This window comes from Astatotilapia calliptera, chromosome 6 (assembly GCF_900246225.1).
Source record: "Astatotilapia calliptera chromosome 6, fAstCal1.2, whole genome shotgun sequence".
Classification (NCBI taxonomy): Eukaryota; Metazoa; Chordata; class Actinopteri; order Cichliformes; family Cichlidae; genus Astatotilapia; species Astatotilapia calliptera.
This window is the reverse complement of record NC_039307.1, coordinates 20,733,224-20,755,340: the sequence shown is the minus strand read 5'-3', so window position 1 is coordinate 20,755,340 and position 22,117 is coordinate 20,733,224. Positions and strand designations below refer to the sequence as shown.

Below are 22,117 nucleotides of genomic sequence, written 5' to 3'. Positions count from 1 at the left end.
AAAGTGTCCAGTGAGTGTAGTGGTAGGGTGACATGCTTAGAGCAAAAAAAGAAAAAGCCTGTGAAACCACCATACACCATGATCCAATGAAGATCCCAATTATAACAGTACAAAGAAACCAGACTGCCAACATGGACTTCACTGCAAACCATCCAGGGAAGAAGATGATGTACCACTGATATTATGATATGATACTTTTATCATGTAAAAGTGCATGATTTTGAGATGTTGTCACCACAGCTGCTGGCCCGAGTAGGATTCATTACCAAACTGTATGACTTAATTTTTTTTTTTTTTATGGTTGTTAAAGCCTGGCAGGAGAGTTCAGCTGACGGTGACATTTTTGAATGGGCCTGGATGCCCCTGGGCCCATAATGCGGACACTGACCCTCACCCGGCCCAAATAGGATCTGACACTAGCACTTTCTTTTCTACCTAAATATGTTCGAAAGATCCTGCGAAGACTGACCAGAGGCCATGTGAATGCAGCAGAGACACAAATAGATTAGTACATAATTTTCTTGGTTTTTGCTGTTGTCTTTTCCAGGCTGAAAGCATGCTCACACTAAAAAAAAACCTTTTACATAGAAATAACCCTTAAAAATGGGTCCAAATAGAAAAGAAAAAAAATCACTAACTAAAATGTACAAGGTTTATTCAATAAAAGAGTAGTTCTTTTTCACAGCGTTGATGCGTTGCTATAACCACACAGTTATTCATTCACATTATGACAGAATTTTTTACTTGACCTGATGGGTACATTTATCCAGGAACATTCACCTGGAACAGAATGATAATGAATCTACAGATCCCAGGAGTTCACACAGTCTCAATATGGACCAACGCTGATGCCACTGATTACAGTTTAACAAGCATAGTAGATATACATATAGTAGAATTCAACTCAGTAAAGCTGGTATGTAATCATCTTAGATACCTAGCTTTACCACTAAGAAAGCTATATCACTCCACTTGTTAGATAATAATGTTAAAATGCTCCAAAATACACCCACATTATAACCTTGTCATAATAAGGCTGGCTTAAAAGATTTATTTGCAAACTGGCAACAGGGAATAATATGCGGACTGGTGATGTGAGGAGTCTTGAGGCACTGGACAGTAACACACGGGCGGAGATTTGTGAGATCCAAGGAGAATGCATTGAAGGGAGCAATGACTTTTTCATTACCAAACTACATGACTTAATTTTTCTCATAGTTGTTAAAGTCTGACAGGAGAATTCATCTGAGGGGTCATGGTGACAATTTTTGAATGGGCCTGGATGCCCTGCGCCCATAATGCAGACACTGACCCTCACCAAAGCGGAACAGTTTCGTGATCGAAATTAGGTAACCTGACACACAGCAAACAGACATGTCAGACACCTATGTCTTCGTCCACCTTAAAATCAAAACAGCTGTGCCCCTAACAATGACAAATAAACCTTATTACAGCTTAAACATTTGAATTAAAAAATATCATGCTTTGTGTATTTGTCACACAAGAGTAAAGACAGAATTTTTTATTTTATACCAGGGTGTAAACATCCTTGTTCCTGCTCCAAAGCTGCCCTTTGAAATGCGGGCATCTATGGGGATGACTCACATTTGAACCAGTCTCCTTCCGGACCACTCAAAGACCTGCAGCTTTCAGCACTTTGCTGTTGGCAACACAGCGGAAAATACATTTGTGCTCCTCACTCGCTGTTTGGAAACACATGCGTGTCTCATGACCCATGAAGAACTGCATTTTGTGTCTGTATCCAGAGGTCAAATAAATAAAAAGATCTCAAATTTGGACTCATCAGACCAAAGCACAGATTCCCACTGGTCTAATGTCCATTCCTTGTGTTTTTTGGCCCAAACTAACCTCTTCTGCTTGTTGCTTTTCCTTAGTAGTGGTTTCTTAGCAGCTATTTGACCATAAAGGCCTGATTCACACAGTCCTCTGAACAGTTGATGTGTCTCCTACTGGAAATCTGTGAGGCATTTATTTGACCTCTAATCTAAGGTGCTGTTAACTTGTGACTCGGATGAATTTATCCTCAGCAGCAGATGTGACTCTTGGTCTTCCTTTCCTGGGGCGGTCCTTATGTGGGCCAGTTTCATCATAGCACTTAATGGTTTTTACAACTGTACTTGGGGACAACGTTTTAGCAATTTTCCAGACTGACTGACCTTCAATTCTTAAAATAATGATGCACTGTCATATCTCTTTACTTAGCTGATAGGCTAAGGGCTGTCAGCTGTGTACCAACCTGACTTCTACACAACACAACTGATGGTCTCGACCCCATTGAGAAGGCAGAAAATTCCACCAATGAACTCTGACAATTCTCACCCGTGAAAACCATTTCAGGTGACTACATCATGAAGCTCACTGAGAGACGGCCAAAGGTTTGTAGTGCTGTCAACAAAGCAAAGGGTGGATACTTTGAGGAATCTAAAATATTAAACATATTTAGAGTTATTTATCATGTTTTCTTTGCTGCCTAATTCCAAATATCTTACTTCATATATTTGATGTCAGTATGTATCTACAATGCAGAAAGTAGTAAAAATAAAGAAAAACTATTAAATGAGAAGGTGTGTCCAAACTTTTGACTGGTACCAGGCCTCTGGTAGCAGTGAAACTTGAAGGATAGACTGCCTGCAGGGGTGAGAGGAGTATTTGATATATATGTGAAGAAAGAAATAATTTCTAAGCTGCATATTATCAGCCAGCAATTGCACAACAGCTAGAGCAACAATATACAAGTTCAGGGAAAAAGACGCCTACAGCACAATTCTTTTATTTAACCGTGATTTGTGTTTGAGACAGCTGTCGTGAGGCTGAGTGCTCTAGTACCAATCATCAATAGTGGGCCGTAAAAGGACAAAGAAAAATGTCACTGTACTCTGAGAGAAAGTGAACAAAAAGACCAAAAATTAACATTTATAAAGGGAAGTTCGAGTTTCTTCAGCTTTTCAGTTGAGAAAATTGAAACTGCAGCTAGGAGTAGTCAGCATGAACGTGGATGCGTTGAACTGATAGTTGTAATACATGAATATCCTGCTGGATCCCAGAAGAGTCAAATGAATTTGACTGACAAGTTTGACATGAGTACAGAAGCACTGTCTATGTCAACAACAAGGTAAACTGGAATACTACTTTCAGAAATGCTTCTGATCCCTGCAGAATGTTAATGTAGAGAAAAACAATTTTCAAGGTCACTTTTACTTATTCCTGACACTCTCTCTGCTGGTTGCCATTTCTCTTGCACACAAAGCTTGTGATATGAAAAATGTTGAATTCCTTTTATCAATTGATGCTAAGTGGTCCAAGTGAGCCAATACAAATATCCCCTACACTATTACACCACCAGCAGGTGACTACATCAAGGAATTCAACTAAATTCAATTTTAGGATTTTTAGGAACCACAGTAGGGCTGTGCGATATGAACAAAATCTAAATCTCATATCCCGATATAAGAATTCTATCATCCCGATAACGATATAAATCACAAAAATGTAACATTTTTTGTAAATTATGTGAATCTCAGGCAGCTCGTCTTGCGGGAAGTGTTTCCAGCTGTGCGTCATGTATCTGGAGTCGAGTGTTTTAACCGATGCATGAAACAATACATTTTTAGACATAAGTTGTAACGGCCGCCGTTTTCTTTGTGAGTATTTATTACACGGCGTGCTGCGGGGAAAAGCTTGTTCTAACGTTTGAGTCTAAGGCTTTTTTTTTAGCACCTGGCAGCTCTTTTTTTAATTCTCAGCCGTAAATAATCTGCTCTTTCACGTGATTCAGTTTATTTTGAAAAGTCTCAACGGGACTTGAGCTTTATTGTGAAAGGTTTATGTGAAACATAAACAAGCGGACACGCGATTGTGTTACCGTTGTTGTTGCTAACGACAACGCATAAAAACAGGCGCTTGTCCGTCTGTAGTGTGGTTATATTACATATAAGAGAAAGAGAGAAAGAAGAAATTAATATAGCCATTACAGTGACCATCAAAAGGATGAAAAAATGCTGTAAACAGTTTATTTTGTGACACCATGAAACAAGCGATAGCATAAAATGAAACGATAGACGTTTTTATATCGTCATCCGATATATATCGTTATATCGAACAGCCCTAAACCACAGGTAAGCCAGCAGTCTGAGAGCGAAGTGCTCTGTTTGGGGTTACTAATACAATAAAATCTGTAAATCGTCAAGACATTGCATGTGAGGAGAAAGATTTTAAATTTCATTCTAGATTATCAGTAGGCCAATGAGGAGAAGAAAATATGGAAAAGCTCAGGTTGGATCCAAGTTTTCATGTTGTTTATACCAAATTCTGAACCTGCCATCCAAATGACAGCAAAACTCGAGACTCATCAGACGAGGAAACATTTTTCCAGTTTTCTATTGTCCAATTTTGGTGAGGCTGTATGAACTGTAGCATGAAGCTGCATTGATTTCCAACAGTAGCGTCTCTTGTGAGTTCTGCAGTGAGTGATCTTTTTCTGCATAGCTTGGCTTTAAAAAGTGGTTATTTGAGTTAATGTTGCCATCAGATCAAAGCAGTGTGGCCATTCTCCTCTGACGTCTAGAATCAGCAAGAGATTTTGACCGAGGGAGCTACAGCTCACTGGATATTTTCTCTTTTCAGACCATTCTCTGCAAGACCGGAAGAAGGTCTAGTAGAAAATCCCAGTAGGTTAGCAATTTCTGAAAGACTCTAAAATACCCAGCACCAACACCTACAGCACATTCACAGTCGATTAAATCACCTTTCTTCCCTTTTCTGTTCAGTTTGAACTACAGCAGGTCTTCTCGACCATCTCTACATCCATAAACACACTGGGTTGATGCAATGTGATTGGCTGATTAGAGATTTCTGATAACGAGCAGCTAAACACGTGTATTTACCAAAGTGGCCATTGAGTTTCAGTTCATCTTACTTATGTAAGGCATTTTGTTCGTTTGTTTGTTTTTTCAGCTTTAACACAAAAACTTTTGCAATAAATATATCTTATCTCAGCTAAGAATTTGCAGTACAAAAAAGCTAAAACTGACAGTTCAATTTGTAACACATGTCGAAAGAGTAACACCGATAGTAAGTGAATATGAACCATTTTATTAGAAATGTTGAATTTGCAGCCTGCCTGATGACACACTGGTAAAAGCTGCATATAACCTATTCCGTGCATGGCTTCAGTGTATTTAAATAGCCACTGAAAATGTTTTGGAATACTTTATATCAGTTATATAACAATAGAAACTTTTGTTATTGCTGATCTTCAATCATTCCTGTAATTATAGCCAGTGCCTATATTTTAGTTTATCTTGCCTTTCAATGGTTTGATCGTGAAACCCTGCTTTTATCAGCAGTCTACTAATGAATGCTAGTCAAAATAGGCAGTGACCTGTAATCTCACAAAAAACACAAAATAGAAAATCAGCACTGAAAACTACCAGAGTGTGCAAATCTGAATTCAGCTGCATTTAAATGTTGTGCAGGTAATTAGTAGTCATAAAGTGGCATATTGGTAGGTAGAGACCTAAAAAATACAAAACATGGCTTCAGAAACAAGCCAAATGCTAACACATGTAGGCATTGTTCAAGTGAGTTTCATAATTCAAAATACACCACTGTTTGCTGGTTTAACAGATGGGACATAATTGAGGAAATGTGGACTCTTCACTGCACCAGTTAAGTGGAGTCGCAGGTGGCAAAAGGCAGTAAGAGTAGGCACTGTGGTGCAGGGTAAAATGCCAAAAGAATAAAATGCAGAAAATTAGTTGTATTAGTATGCTACGTAAAGTCTTCCAGAATAATTTTTGACCCATTAGTTTTTTCCATCATTGCACAGATGAAAATCTCAGTCGTGGCATTTTCATAACGACCAAATGTACCACAGGTCAGATGAAGGATGACTCATGCTGAGTGCAGAGTGTGCTTCTGTCCCATCGTCCTTCCATTAATACGCAACTCCTCCAACATTCATGTTCTGCAAATGACTCTCTGCTGACACCGTGGCTTAAAGTGACCTTTGATGGATTACAAGCTCTTACTCTTTTTCTAGAATCATGTACTGGGCTTGTAAAAACCTAAGAATCGGTTTGGAAACACTAAACCACATCATTACGTGTGTATGTCTTCACTTTCCTGGTAAGTCCATAGTGCCATGGGTAACAGCAACAATGGCAGACTACACTAGTCAAATGTCATCACTTAACGATGTCATTTGTGTGTTTTTGGCTATCAAGCACAAAGAATACCTGGAATTCCCTCTGTTCAAACCACAGGATTGCATGGCAAACAAATGGAAATAAAATTGTTTTGCTTACCAAGTGATCAGAATTAGTGTTGTTTATTTAAAATAAGAAATGCAGTATACATGGGGCGATCGTGGCTCAAGAGTTGGGAGTTTGCCTTGTAATCAGAAGGTTGTCGGTTCGAGCCCCGGCTCGGACAGTCTCGGTCGTTGTGTCCTTGGGCAAGACGCTTCACCTACCGCCTACTGGTGTTGGCCAGAAGGGCCGATGGCGCGATATGGCAGCCTCGCTTCTGTCAGTCTGCCCCAGGGCAGCTGTGCCTACAACTGTAGCTGCCTCCACCAGTGTGTGAATGGGTGGATGACTGGGTACAGGCCATTTACCATACATTAATTATTACCATTTTTAAAAGTAATGCATTTTGTTACTAAAATACTTGCAGGAGAATAAAATTTGTTACACTGCTCGTTACATTACTTTTACATTACTCTTTCACATGGTCTCTGATGCACTCTCATTGTCATTAGTGTTACTGTAATGCTATAATGTAATGCATTACTGTTAGTTCAGTAATCACATTACGGCTAGATATGTTGTAATTTGTGTGACAAAGGTTCGAAAGTTATCTGCAAGCTGGACAGAATTTTTTTTAAAATTTCACACAAAAGTTTTTTTGCTTCCTGTGCAGTTGTGCTACAGTCATTTACTGATTTCAGTTTGTGTGGTGGAAGAGGAAAATGCTGGAGTGGAGATGTGCAGATTACTTTTATTTTTATTGCAGAAAGGACAAGAGCGTGATGGTAAAGTGCAAACTGTGCCCAGTAGAGAAATGGCTGTATTACACTGCTAACACAACTTTAAAGTAAATCCATATTTCATTTATATTTAATGCTTAAATGTTTTGATTTTTACATGTTTGAATGTTTACCTGTACATAGTAATAATTATGTGTTGAAACAGCCCATTTGGTTTTCCTGCATTTATCTGAGTCCAGGACTTCCTGCAGCCTCACGTTTTTATTGTTACCTGATGATTATGTGACAATGTGTCTCAGGTCACTTTGTTGAGTAACAAGAAAGTAATGTAACAAATTACTTTGTCCAGAAAGTAATTGAGTAACCTACCGCGTAACTATTAAATTACTTTTTTTTTCTTTTTTCTTTTTTTTTTTAGAGTAACAACCCGAATACTGACCGTCACATATTTACCATTTAATAATATAGATCTTAGGCTACACGTCCATATATCCATATATGTTGCACAAACATTTGACATCAAATTTGTTTGATTTGTAGAGGGTGGGGGGGCAACTTCACTCACAACAATTACCTGTATCTGTGCCTCTAGCTCCTTGATGGTTTTTGATGTATTCCCATTCTGTTCGTTAGTATGTCTGAGGCTTGGTCTCACTGGTAGTTGTTTTCATCTGGTGGCCTCTTGTCTCTTGTGCTTTATATTTAGTGGTGGTGTGCGATACTTTAAATTTTGGTATTAATCCAATGCCAAAATAAAATAAATGGCTAGTATTGCCAATACCAAAACTGATACATTTAACTTTTAATAAGCAGCTTATGTATCAAAGAGCAGTGTGTAATTATTTATGAGATGAAGCATCATGAATTTGCATTGAATTCTAAATTTTAACAACCACTAAGTCACTGTGATTTTTAATTTCCACAATAATTAGTTAGCACAACAAAACACACCAATCAGCTTTTCATGTATTTGAAACTGTTTTTTTGTTTGTTTGTTTGTTTGTTTTTTTAAACATGAAATGTATATGTGCCTGTTTCTAAAGCACTCTGGGTCAACTTCTGTTGTTTAAATGTCCTATGGGATATAAATAAAATAGATATGATAGTCAACACAAAAAGGTTCAGATATTTTTCAGAGTGCATGTCCGAGGTGTATCTATTTATTTCCTAAAAACAACTAATTGAAGACATTCAGTGGGCTACATGCTGCTGAACTTAGAAGACAGAAACAAAGGATCAATCCTATCAAGATACTCTCACTCTGATACCATTTCCAGCATTGGTATTAATACTGTCAATATCTGGATGGATCTGCTCACCTTTAGTATTTTCCTCATCATCCTATGTGGACATATTGTCTTAGTCTCAATCTGCTCTTTTTGTTCTCCCTCATGGTTGGTTCCCTCTTCATTGTGTGAATGAGAATTAGTTGAGCTGTTATTATTTTGTGCTTTGGTAAAGGCTAAGCAATAAAGCTGCTTCTAAGTTTACCTCTTGTTTCCCAAGTCTGACGTTTTAGGTCCAATTCCTGCCTGCTGCACAGCCGACCTTGACCTATTCTGGTTGGTTAAAAAAATGGAAGTGTACTGTGAATCTACTGGCTAGTGGGACAGCTGATCCATTGTCAGTTTTAATTACCTTTTCTCACTGCGGTGCAAAATATAACACCAGACTATCAGATACCAAACCACTGATGATATGGGAGTAACCAGCACCTCTCACTAATGTTATAATCCAGTGCATCAGGGCACAGACTGCTTTGTTAACTAATAGTTCTCTTGGCTTTCTTTTGTTTTTCTTTTGACATTGGGTGACTTTTCACTCATTTTCAGTGAAATGTTTATTTTAGGTCACTCATAAGTCAATGTGTAATTCAAAGGCAGCTAATTCAAGGGATGAACCAGCGTTTTGTCTACACTCAGACAACTTAGTGAAGACCCATTTTTAAATTGTATCTTTGGCATTTTGTTAGTAACATCCTGTCATGAAAACACATTTGTTTCCTTGTTTTTGGTTGAATCTATGAAAAATGTCAACGGTAACACAGTTTAAAAGGTATAATCGTATTTAAGTAATTCCCAAGTAGCTCACCAAACTGAAAATTAACCTAATGCTAACATATCTCAGCATGCCTCAGATAGTTGATTCTGTCCATCTCACAATGAACAGAATTGAGGAAGTTCAAGGAAATGGAAGAAAAGAACACTACATGTCTTTAAGAAACAGGTAAAAATACAACAGAGCTAACACCGAACCTGAGAGATTCATCTGGCCCTTCAGCTGATCTGTTCACTGATGCCTCATCAGAATTGGCCTAAATGGAAGGGTGGCTGTGAAGACCGGAGATGGAAAAAGGTTCAAGTATGCCAAATTACACAAGGATGGCAACAGGTCTCATCTTTAGATCTAGTGTGCTCAGTGTAATTTTTTTTTAAAGTGTTACTTTTGTCATTTAAACAAGTGGACGGCCTGGTGCATCTGGGTTTTGTTTTTGTTTATGTTTTTGAGAGGACGAAGAGAATCAAACTTTTCTACAGTGTGTTGGTGGCTCCTTATATTTTGTGGTCTGTGATGTAATTGTACTTTTTGTTGATTTACATGTTTAATGACCTCCATTAGGTTTGAGCCCGTCTCAGATCCAAAAGTATGTTTGCATTCTTACTCGCATTGTGCTACAAATTGATGAATGGAATTTTTTCTGTAGTTTTCACTGATAAATATAAGAGCAAATTAAAATTTGGTGATATTTTTGTGACACTTTGTGGAAGCATAAGAAACTTCTTAAGATATTTTTGTTATTTATACTGATGCCTATTGGCTGAGTGCGCAAAATTAATAGATGGAATCAATATTAAAAATAAATGAATACAAAGATCAAAGGTAAGGTTTAACTTGACTTAAAAAGAATATATTTTAAAATGTTTAATTGTATTTGTATAAATAAATAAAAATGAATCACTGTAATAACAACAACAATTAACTTTACTGAATAAATACTAAATTACTATCAATAAATATGGAATAGATTATTTATTACAAACACAAATGCAGATTCATAACTGATCAAACAACCAGATAATCCCCTGTGAGCAAGTGACTGGCAACAACGGATAGAAAGAACTCCTTTTTAACAGGAAGAAATCTCTGACAGAACCAGGATATGGGCAGGGGAGGTATCTGCTTGTAACTGGTTGAGGAGATGACAGCACTGAGAGTTACATAGTGGAGGAGAACCTCTGTGCATCCTGCACTCTGAGCCTGCAAAGCTTAAGGGATGGTTCAGAGTCACCTGAGGTTTAATCAAAAAGGAAAGTTTTGTTTGATCTTAAAAGTAGAGACCGCATGTGTCTCCAAATCTAAACTGGGAGCTAGTTCCACAGGAGCAGAACCTCACAATTATACTATACTTTTTACTGATGACTCAGGCTTCATGCTTCCTTGAGTAAGACTGAGTCAGAAAGTAAAATGTCCAGTTACGCCACCGGCTTTGAAAAAAACAAAAATAATCACAAAGCTAAATCCTTCAAGTTTTTTAAAGCTGTATTATATACAACACCAATCGTTTATGATTAGACAATATTAGTTTAAGCTACTTATACAAATTCATAGCAACTGATAACACTTAGCAAACTTTAACCACAAAACGTATTTAATTTCCAGAACTTAAAAGGAATAATACAACCCTTATTAATCAAATGCATTTGAATAATTTACATATTGGTTGCTGTTATCTGTAGTTATAGGGGGTTTTATCCCCTAAAATAAGAAAACGCGTAATGACAGCCATTATGCTCCTGGTGTCAGCGTAATGACTGAACATGTATAATCTTATCTCTGAGTGAGCAGCGCATCAAACTGCAGTGGATCTGTATACAAGGATAACAGAAAAACCCTGACCCTGCTATTCACTTATATTAGAGATTCACACAACGAATGAATGAACGAATGAATGGATGAAGTATTAGGTCAAAGTCAAAACACAAATAAAACAGCTGGAATCCACAGCTGTGCGTGTTCATGGAGCTTGCATTTTCACCTGCTGGACATCACTACCTGACAAGTTTAACTGTCTTCAGAACATTGCAGAGGCCTTATTGACAGTATTTGGCTCTACATATCTGCGTGAGCAGATTTTCTCTCACACGAAGAGTGTCCTCAGGTAGCCGTCTGCATGCTGGACACTCGTAGACCTGTGTCTCTGAGTGGGAGACCAAAGGTCACATTAACATGTCCATCTAGGGCTGGGCGATATGACCCAAAATTCATATCTCGATATTTTTTAGCTGGATGGCGATATAAGATATATATCTCGATATTTTTTTAAAGCCATAAAGTAAGAACAAAAAGAGAGTTCTTAGTCAAAGCTGTGTCTCAGATGTCACACAGGCACTTTTATTAACATAAAGCACAGATGTACATGAAAAAAACTACTCAAAAATAAATTATGAGCATTTATTAAAAATAATGCTCCATAAATAAAAGAAAAGTATGTTGTTTTTGTCCATAACAAAAAGCTCACAATTGTGCAGTGTTACACCCCGGCCTAGGCAACCGGGGTGCAACGTAGAAAAACAAAGATAAGGAAAATAAAACCACGAAGGCCCTCCACCAAAATCCCAAAACGAAGGTGTCTCAAACGAAAATATTAACAAACCCATTCTCAACTATTTACAACAGACTATTTATTTACAACAAACACACCAAACTATTTACAACACGGGGGAGATCGCGACCATGACATACTGAAACACAAGGCTTAAATACATAGAAGGAGCAATCAGGGAATGGACCACAGGAGGGAAACACAGCTGGGGCAAATTAGAACTGACGAGACAGGGAAAACGTAAACTGAACACACTAAAATAACACAGACCTTCAAAGTAAAGCAGGAAACACATGACAGTCACGCAAAAACAAAACACTGACAACACCGAAACGTAACATTTCCCCCCACCCAAAAATCAAACATGTAACCCCAAGTGAAATGTTTGATCAAAAGCGGATGAAGGCTGGTGGAGGCTGGAGCGGTCCCACGGACCCTCCAGCAGACGACGAAGGCTGGAGCGGTCCCCCGGACCCTCCAGCGAAGACGGATGAAGTCTGGAGCGGTGCCTCGGACCCTCCAGCGAAGACAAACGAAGACTGAAGCGGTGCCTCGGACCCTCCAGCGAAGGCAGACGAAGGCTGGAGCGGAGCCTCGGACCCTCCAGCGAAGGCGGACGAAGGCTGGAGCGGTCCCTCCAACGGACCCTCCAGCGAAGACGGACGAAGGCTGATGAAGGCTGGAGCGGTCCCACTGACCCTCCAGCAGACGACGAAGGCTGGAGCGGTCCCTCGGACCCTCCAGCAGACGAAGGCTGGAGCGGTTCCTCGGACCCTCCAGCGAAGGCGGATGAAGGCTGGAGCAGTCCCTCGGACCCTCCAGCAGACGACGAAGGCCGGGACGGTCCCTCGGACCCTCCAGCGAAGGCGGATGAAGGCTGGACCGGCCCTCGGACCCTCCAGCGAAGACAGACGGCTGAAGCGGTCCCTCCCCCGGACCCTCCAGCGACGGCGGACGGCTGAAGCGGTCCCCGGGCCCTCCAGCGAAGACAGACGGAGGCCGAAGCGGCCCTCGGACCCTCCCGCGATTGGACGAGCCCCCATATGTTACACCCCGGCCTAGGCAACCGGGGTGCAACGTAGAAAAACAAAGATAAGGAAAATAAAACCACGAAGGCCCTCCACCAAAATCCCAAAACGAAGGTGTCTCAAACGAAAATATTAACAAACCCATTCACAACTATTTACAACAGACTATTTATTTACAACAAACACACCAAACTATTTACAACACGGGGGAGATCGCGACCATGACATACTGAAACACAAGGCTTAAATACATAGAAGGAGCAATCAGGGAATGGACCACAGGAGGGAAACACAGCTGGGGCAAATTAGAACTGACGAGACAGGGAAAACGTAAACTGAACACACTAAAATAACACAGACCTTCAAAGTAAAGCAGGAAACACATGACAGTCACGCAAAAACAAAACACTGACAACACCGAAACGTAACAGCAGTCAAAATGTAAACTAAAAGACGCTGAGCATAATAACAAGGGCAGATTTCACAGCTGCTCTGTTCCCAACTTCTACTGCGTGACTGACAGCCTGGAGTTTGAAATCCGCTTCAGGTGCCATTTATGGTCCTTATACACACACAATACGGTAATATTACGTTGAAGCACAGTGCATATTACTACGCGAGGCTCCTCGGTAGCCGTAATGCTCCGACAATCCATCAAGCGGTGCAGCTCCGTAGCTTACTAAAGTCGTACTAAAACATTTTTTGACAGATTGCTGAGCGCCGTGTTCCACATAAAATCGGTTCGCGGTCATCAAGCACAACCAGAATTCATACATAAGGCGCGCTGTCAACTTTTGAGAAAATGAAAGGATTTTAGGCTGTGCAGCCCCTGTGGGCTGCATGGCGTTAGCGTGGTTAGCTCGTTAGCACGTTGACGCCGTCCAGCCCCACGCACGGAGCGATGCGCAGTAACTCGTTAACGGAGATTTGCCGTGTTCATCTTGTCGCTGCCTGCAGGTGAAGCTATGGGGGAGGAGGGGGAGTTGTGTTCAGTGAAGGAGAGGCGAGGCCGAGTAACGTTGCGTAAAGACAAAAGTGGACGAAAGAGAGGCAAACTTCTGGCTCCACAACTATAATTATAACGTATATATCGATATAAAGGATATGGTCACATCTTATATCTAATATAAAAATATATCGATATTTTTTAAAAAACTCGATATATCGCCCAGCTCTATGTCCATCCCTGTATTAACAAACATGCCATATTGGCCCAGTTTATTTTTCTTATCATTGTTTTGAGAAGACCAAAAATAGCATTTACATTTTCTGTTGTACAGTTCATTTGCTGTTATGGAGTTCTTGTTACTGATGAAAAAAAAGTGTATTTTTTGTTTCAAAATAGCTGATCTGCTCTATGCTAACATCTGCGAACAAATATAATTCTATAAAGTTGGTCTATATAGTGTGTAACTGTTGATATAGAGCGTTATTTAATTTATTGCTACTGCAATCATATGGCACGTTGACTTCTAAGGAAATTTTAGATGGCACTTATCATCAGAAAGGTTGCTGACTCCTGGGTTAGACCTTCATATTAATTTTTTTTTTTAACTTTTTTAAGAACGCATTTTAACATTGGACTCAAAAATAAATAAATCCCCCGCTAACAAAAAAGGCTCTTCAAGTGCCAAATTGCTTTATATTTCTTCCCTTAAATATACGGCCGCAAGTAGGGCTGACATGGGCCCCAGGTTTGATGTGTTCTGCCGTAAACTGGACAAACCAACATAAGGATGGAAGCCACTGTGGGACTTTTTCAGTAAGTTGAGCATGTGTTTTATAAGTTAATCAGTAAATTAACACCAATAGCTAGTTAACCCATAGCTATTCACACAAATGAATAGCTATGAGAAAGGTGATACAACCTCAAAAACGTGGTTGTCTCTAGATTTAAAAAGAGAAAAAAAGTCCAGTAGTTACACTATATAAAAAATAAATGCACAATTTAAAAAACAAAATTTATAGGTAGGTATATCGACTTCTCATTAAATTATATGAATTATTATGGCTTTGTCTGCCACAGTGTTTTTCTTTAAACTACTTAGGAACACTTTTACTGGCAGTCGGTGATGTCACTGAAAGGCAAGGTTCTGTTGCCATAGTCTCCTGAGTTTATTTTGAAAGCTAACTTACGGAACTCGCTTAAACAGCTTAGGAAAGACAAGCGCACACATTTGAAGAAGTATTCCCTCATCACGGTGACATTTTCACTTTTAAACGGTCTCAAAAATTAACATGAAAAAGGAAACGAGAAAAAATACAAATTCAGGAGATAAGAAAGATCCAGGAGATCAAAGTAAGTAAACAAATACATCAAATCTGGGTAAAATCCCTCAAATAACAGAATCTACTTTTCTAAAAATGTTGACAGTCTGTGTATAAAATGAAACATTTGAATCCTACCCATATGGAAAAGATATATATAAATCTTATAAAGTTTGTATCTGTCTTGTGTGAAACTTGTATGTTTTGGATACTTACTAAAACAATATATGAAAGTAATGAGAAAGTGGCCACTTTCATGAGTAAATCATATAAGCCTGATATGATTCACTGCATGAAGTAGGCCACATCTTACGCAAGTCTTTTATAAATTTGTACTATTTCTTTTCCATATGGGTATGTTTGACTGAAAATAGCATAATTACAACACGTCTAATCAAAGAAAGGTTAATGGGGCACTTTGTCTTTTGGTAAAATAATGTGACAAGTTTATTCTTGGACTCAGCAGTAAAAACAGATCAACAAGTGTCATGAAGATCTAAGTCTTAGTAGACCTAGTATGGACTCGTGTTGCTCTGTTTTTATCAAAAGGATAAACTTGTTATTATAATTTAACCAATACTTCCTAAAATGGCATCAAAATCCTTCCGGTCCTGATGTCGAGCACTCTTTTTCACTACTGTGTTGTTGTTGTTGTTGTTTATAGACTCTAAGAGCAGGATGGCTAAAAGAAAGGCCAGTCCTGAAAAGAAGACCCCCGTAAAAAGAGGGAGGGTCACTGAGCAGGCTGCTCCTTCCACCAGCTCAGTAACACACCAGGTCAAAGCAGTGAAGCGTAAGGCCCAGCAAGATGGAGCGGGCACAACCAGTGCACCGAAGAAGATTAAACTTGCTGAGCCTACGAGTGAAGACAGGGAGCAAGCGTCTTCCTCTGTGGACACTGGTAAAGGTAGGCTAATTAGTTGAGTGAGGGGTAGATTAAGTGCACAGCTGGTTGCTCGGTTTAAGATATTAGTGTTTGGGAGATATTTTTCTGTTGTACAGTTCATTTGCTGTTATGGAGTTCTTGTTACTGATGAAAAAAAAGTGTATTTTTTGTTTCAAAATAGCTGATCTGCTCTATGCCAACATCTGCGAACAAATATAATTCTATAAAGTTGGTCTATATAGTGTGTAACTGTTGATATAGAGCGTTATTAAATTTATTGCTAATGCAATCATATGGCACGTTGACTTCTAAGGAAATTTTAGATGGCACTTATCATCAGAAAGGTTGCTGACTCCTGGGTTAGACCTTCATATTAATTTTTTTTTTTAACTTTTTTAAGAACGCATTTTAACATTGGACTCAAAAATAAATAAATCCCCCGCTAACAAAAAAGGCTCTTCAAGTGCCAAATTGCTTTATATTTCTTCACTTAAATATACGGCCGCAAGTAGGGCTGACATGGGCCCCAGGTTTGATGTGTTCTGCCGTAAACTGGACAAACCAACATAAGGATGGAAGCCACTGTGGGACTTTTTCAGTAAGTTGAGCATGTGTTTTATAAGTTAATCAGTAAATTAACACCAATAGCTAGTTAACCCATAGCTATTCACACAAATGAATAGCTATGGGAAAGGTGATACAACCTCAAAAACGTGGTTGTCTCTAGATTTAAAAAGAGAAATAAGGTCCAGTAGTTACACTATATAAAAAAATAAATGCACAATTTAAAAAACAAAATTTATAGGTAGGTATATCGACTTCTCATTAAATTATATGAATTATTATGGCTTTGTCTGCCATAGTGTTTTTCTTTAAACTACTTAGGAGCACTTTTACTGGCAGTCGGTGATGTCACTGAAAGGCAAGGTTCTGATGCCATAGTCTCCTGAGTAGGGATGGGTACCGGTGTCGGTTCTGACATAAACGGTAGTAACCAGACCGAAAAGCAGCGCACATTTCGGTGCTTTATTTCGGTGCTTTTTTTTCCTGAGCTGTGATACACTTCTAGCCAATCATTTTACGTTTCCGAGGATAGTAGGCGGGTCCAGGTACGTGCGTTCTTTTAGAGCAGAGCTACAGATTAAAAATGTCCAAGGCGAAGCGGTCAAAAGTCTGGCTGTACTTCACAGCAATATATGCAAACTCAGCAGCCTGCAACAAGTGCTTTAAGCTGATACTGTGATACTGTCAAAGGAGGTAACACCTCGAATCCGATGAAACACCTAGCGACGCATAGCGTTTTTTTTTAAAGCCGAGAAATGCGCCGTATTTGATAGCTTGCTGCGAGACCTCACACCGAGCACATCTACTGCGGGTGGGTTGCCTGTTATGCAACATCCCCCAAAAACACGAAGAGGAGAGTCCTGGCCCCTAGCCCTGCCAGTGTAGCAGAAATGATGACGGATGATGATGCAGCAGCAGCCGTTCTTCTCTGCGTGAGTAGCTTAATGTTGTTCGTGTGTAATTTACGTTGAGTAGGCTAACCACGTTATTACATTAATGCAGGTAAGGTGAACTAGCAAACATCATCATAGCTACATGCAGCTGTCCTCTTGTTTGATGGCAGATACTCGCTTCACCCTGGCCAAAAAGGCTAAAAAGACCAAAGAAAAAGTGGAAAACAGTTAAACATGAGAGGTTTAGGACAAAGTTTGTGTTTTTTCCATTGATTAAGCACTGCTTCCAGCCAAGAGTGATGCCATATATGCCCCATAGCTGCAGAAAAGGCTAACATTGTTATCTTTTTACAAAAAACAGCTGAACATGAGAGGTTTTTGGACCAATTTTGTGCTCTCCATTCTTTAAGCACCGGTTTGAGCACCGTTTGAGCACCGGCACCGTTTCAAAAGTACCGGTTTGGCACCGGTATCGGATAAAACCGAAACGATACCCATCCCTACTCCTGAGTTTATTTTGAAAGCTCACTTACGGAACTCGCTTAAACAGCTTAGGAAAGACAAGCGCACACATTTGAAGAAGTATTCCCTCATCACGGTGACATTTTCCATTTTACAAGGTCTCAAAAATTAACATGAAAAAGGAAACGAGAAAAAATACAAATTCAGGAGAAAAGAAAGATCCAGGAGATCAAAGTAAGTAAACAAATACATCAAATCTGGGTAAAATCCCTCAAATAACAGAATCTACTTTTCTAAAAATGTTGACAGTCTGTGTATAAAATGAAACATTTGAATCCTACCCATATGGAAAAGATATATATAAATCTTATAAAGTTTGTATCTGTCTTGTGTGAAACTTGTATGTTTTGGATACTTACTAAAACAATATATGAAAGTAATGAGAAAGTGGCCACTTTCACGAGTAAATCATATAAGCCTGATATGATTCACTGTATGAAGTAGGCCACATCTTATGCAAGTCTTTTATAAATTTGTACCATTTCTTTTCCATATGGGTATGTTTGACTGAAAACAGCATAATTACAACACGTCTAATCAAAGAAAGGTTAATGGGGCACTTTGTCTTTTGGTAAAATAATGTGACAAGTTTATTCTTGGACTCAGCAGTAAAAACAGATCAACAAGTGTCATGAAGATCTAAGTCTTAGTAGACCTAGTATGGACTCGTGTTGCTCTGTTTTTTATCAAAAGGATAAACTTGTTATTATAATTTAACCAATACTTCCTAAAATGGCATCAAAATCCTTCCGGTCCTGATGTCGAGCACTCTTTTTCACTACTGTGTTGTTGTTGTTGTTTATAGACTCTAAGAGCAGGATGGCTAAAAGAAAGGCCAGTCCTGAAAAGAAGACCCCCGTAAAAAGAAGGAGGGTCACTGAGCAGGCTGCTCCTTCCACCAGCTCAGATACACACCAGGTCAAAGCAGTGAAGCGTAAGGCCCAGCAAGATGGAGCGGGCACAACCAGTGCACCGAAGAAGATTAAACTTGCTGAGCCTACGAGTGAAGACAGGGAGCAAGCGTCTTCCTCCGTGGACACTGGTAAAGGTAGGCTAATTAGTTGAGTGAGGGGTAGATTAAGTGCACAGCTGGTTGCTCGGTTTAAGATATTAGTGTTTGGGAGATATTTGTGTGTATGATCTAATACGCTGATGTGCTTTTGCTGTTTTCCACATCTGCAGACTGCAGTCAAAACACAAAGGGGTGCACAAAAAATGGCAGAAACAAGTCTGCGGGAGACAGCAAAGAGTCACCCAAGAAAAAGAAAAAGGACAAAACCAAAAACGTCGTCCAAAATCCAGCAGCCGACCAGCAACGTAAGTAGCAAGCAGCTTGGCTTTTATACTCAGGTGAAGAGCAAAATGAACATTTAGGGTACAGCAGAGAGTAATTTGTGTCACAGCTGTAGTAAAACAACATTTGGGTCTTTTCAGGGGAATACCAAGCCAGATATGTGCAGGAGCACCATCTAGGAAATGGCGGCTGTGGAGCAGTGTTTGCTGGCTACAGGATAACAGATCATTTCCCAGTAAGTGTTCAGATGGTGGGAGTAAGACAGGCAGTAATGCAGATAACGGATAATATCGTCAGCTGAGCATTAAAGGTGCCGTTTTACACCTTTAATGATGTCATACTGAGGAAATGCTCACCAATGCTCTGTGTCTTTTAGGTAGCCATCAAACACGTTCCCAAGAACAGAATCCCCATCAAAGTGACGGTAAGTGTGCAACACTTGAACTGTTTTTACATTCCTGGACTGAGTGCAGCGTTCACCTGTGAAACATCTGTTCCTCATCATCCACTTTGTTGTAATATATCAGGATGAAAACGGGAAGGAAGTCTCAGTGGAAGTGGCCATTTTGCTGAAGCTTGCAGCTGAAGCAGATGGATCAGTGGGAACGTCGGCTCCTGTGTCTCTGTTGGACTGGTTTGACTTTGGCACAGAGCTGATCCTGGTGCAGGAGAGACCTGTCCCCGCGGTGGACCTGTTTGAATACATAAGAGAAAATGGAGGATGTTTACCAGAAGGAAAGGCCAAGGTAAGTTGACTGGAAGAGCCTTAGACTGTACAGCATTCAATCAAAGCATAGAGTATCAGAGAAGCATCAACCTGTTGACTCATTACTGTCTTTTTCATCTTTTCCAGGTCATTCTGAAGCAACTGGTTGATGCAGCAAAGGACCTGGAAGAGAAAGACATCTTTCACCGGGACATCAAGAGTGAGAACATTCTGATTGAGACCGGCTCAGATGTGCCTCGAGTTCGTATCATTGACTTTGGCCTGAGCTGCTTTGCTACGGAGCAATCGCAGTTCTGCTTCTTCTATGGTAACATATTCAGCTCCTGCTCTTCACAGATGTAGCAATTTGTGCCTTTTGTTTTAGAAGAAATTGTAATTGTGTCTGTTTATTAGGTACACCTATCCACAGCCCTCCCGAATGTTACTGGGGCAAAAAATACAGGCCTGGACCCACCACGGTGTGGCAAATGGGAGTGGTGCTGTACGAAGCACTTCATGTGGGGGACTTTAATATCATGACGTTCATTGAAAACAAACTGAAATTCAACGAGCATCTGTCCCCACGTAAGAAAACATCACACTTCAAGATTCACTGATGGCTTGGATCACTGGAACTATCATCTTCATCTTTTCTCTCCTTTCTTTCTTTCCAGACTGCCGGAATTTCCTGGATGCGTGTTTAACCGATGTCCCGGAGAAGCGCCCAACGCTGGGGGACCTCCAGCGTCACCCCTGGCTCAGATAAACCCATCTCTCACACACACACATTTCATATATTATCATATAAGTGTGATACGTGACCTAACTTTCTATTTTTGTCTTTCTTTCATTTTTTTGGTTTTTTTTTAACAGGAAAAGGTTGTTTTTTGGGTTTTTTTGGCCAATTCTAAATTTTGCTATCCTGAAATTCCTGTAACCCCCCCCCAGCCATCCCAGGAAAGGGGATCTCTCTTTGAATTGGCTTTCCCGAGGTTTCTTCCCATCATTCTGGCCCCCCGGGGAGTTTTTCCTCGTCTTCATAGAGAGCTTGGGCTGGGTCAGGAGCTTCATCAAAATTGGCCTTATTTGATTAGGTTAATGTAATAAAATTACGTTGATGTAATCAAAATTAGTAAAAATCAAAAGATTTAACTTAAACTTCCATTAAAACTTGTTTAACTCAACTTTGCTGAGAATACTCTTTCATTACCATGTCAAGGATTGTTTTTTACTCATGATGCATTTTGACAAGTAAGAAAACTGAAAACTCAATCAGGTTAAAGTATGCACAACGAAAGTCACACTGTCACTGCTCTGAAGACTTGCATCTGTTGCCCTAACCTCTAATGCGTCTCAACAGATTTCCTGGATCTAACAGAGGTTGCAACAGTTTTTCCTTCCCACTGTTGCTGATTGTTTGCTCATAGTGGGCTCTCTGATTGGTGGGATTCATTTTCTAATAGTATAGGGTCTCTGCCTTCCAATGTAAAGTGCCTCTAGACAACAGATGTGACTTGTTGCTATAGTTAAGGTTGAATTGAATCATTAATGTCCATTCAGTAGTGAAAATTTTATATTTCTTAATAGGGGTGGGTTTTGATGATCGATTTATCGATTAAAATCGATTCTGGCTTGGATAACGTGATATCGATTCATTAAAACCTGAATCGATTTTTAAATAGAAATTTATTTTGCCCGAAACGCCAGAATCTCAGGTTAAACCTCACAAAATTTCTACAACCACCAAACCGCTAAAACAGTAAATGAGAGCAGGTCAAAATCAAATCACTTTTATTGTCACATCACATGTGCAGGCACACTGGCACAGCACATGCGAGTGAAATTCTTGTGTGCGAGCCCCACAAGCAACAGAGATGTGCAAACACAACAACACAAACGAGCAAAATATAAGAATGGCCAACCTGAAACTAATAAATATATGTACAATATATAATAGTGTATGCATTTCTGGATGTGTATACTAAATATTTTCCTACGTGTGTGTGTGTGTGTGTGTGTGTGTGTGTGTGTGTACACATTTTTACAAATTAAATAGTAAAAAAAAATAAAATAAAATAATAATAATAATAATAATAATAATAATAAAATATATAAAATAAAATATACAGAGTTGAATATGTGCAAAACAAGTGGCATTTATATACAGTGTGGAGTGCATAATGTTGAAGTTCCAGTAGTGAAGCTGAGGTGTCTATGACGTGTTCAGCAGTCTGATGGCCTGATGGAAAAAGCTGTCTCTCAGTCTGCTGGTTCGGGACCGGATGCTGCAGAACCTCCTTCCTGATGGAAGCAGTCTGAACAGTTTATGGCTGGGGTGACTGGA

General features: G+C 39.6%; 1 protein-coding gene across 1 annotated transcript in view; it reads left to right on the top strand.

The window, feature by feature from the left end:
• LOC113024198 (MAP/microtubule affinity-regulating kinase 4-like) overlaps nt 1–21,385 on the top strand; it is a 597,794-nt gene extending 576,409 nt beyond the window's left edge. Inside the window, exons 5-13 of the mRNA XM_026171068.1 lie at nt 15,573–15,815; nt 18,579–18,821; nt 18,956–19,090; nt 19,208–19,302; nt 19,444–19,491; nt 19,595–19,813; nt 19,921–20,101; nt 20,188–20,358; nt 20,448–21,385. Coding sequence (XP_026026853.1) covers nt 15,573–15,815; nt 18,579–18,821; nt 18,956–19,090; nt 19,208–19,302; nt 19,444–19,491; nt 19,595–19,813; nt 19,921–20,101; nt 20,188–20,358; nt 20,448–20,539 — 1,427 coding nt within the window. The 3' untranslated portion in view covers nt 20,540–21,385. The remainder of the gene's footprint in view (nt 1–15,572; nt 15,816–18,578; nt 18,822–18,955; nt 19,091–19,207; nt 19,303–19,443; nt 19,492–19,594; nt 19,814–19,920; nt 20,102–20,187; nt 20,359–20,447) is intronic.
• Nucleotides 21,386–22,117: the final 732 nt, after the last annotated feature.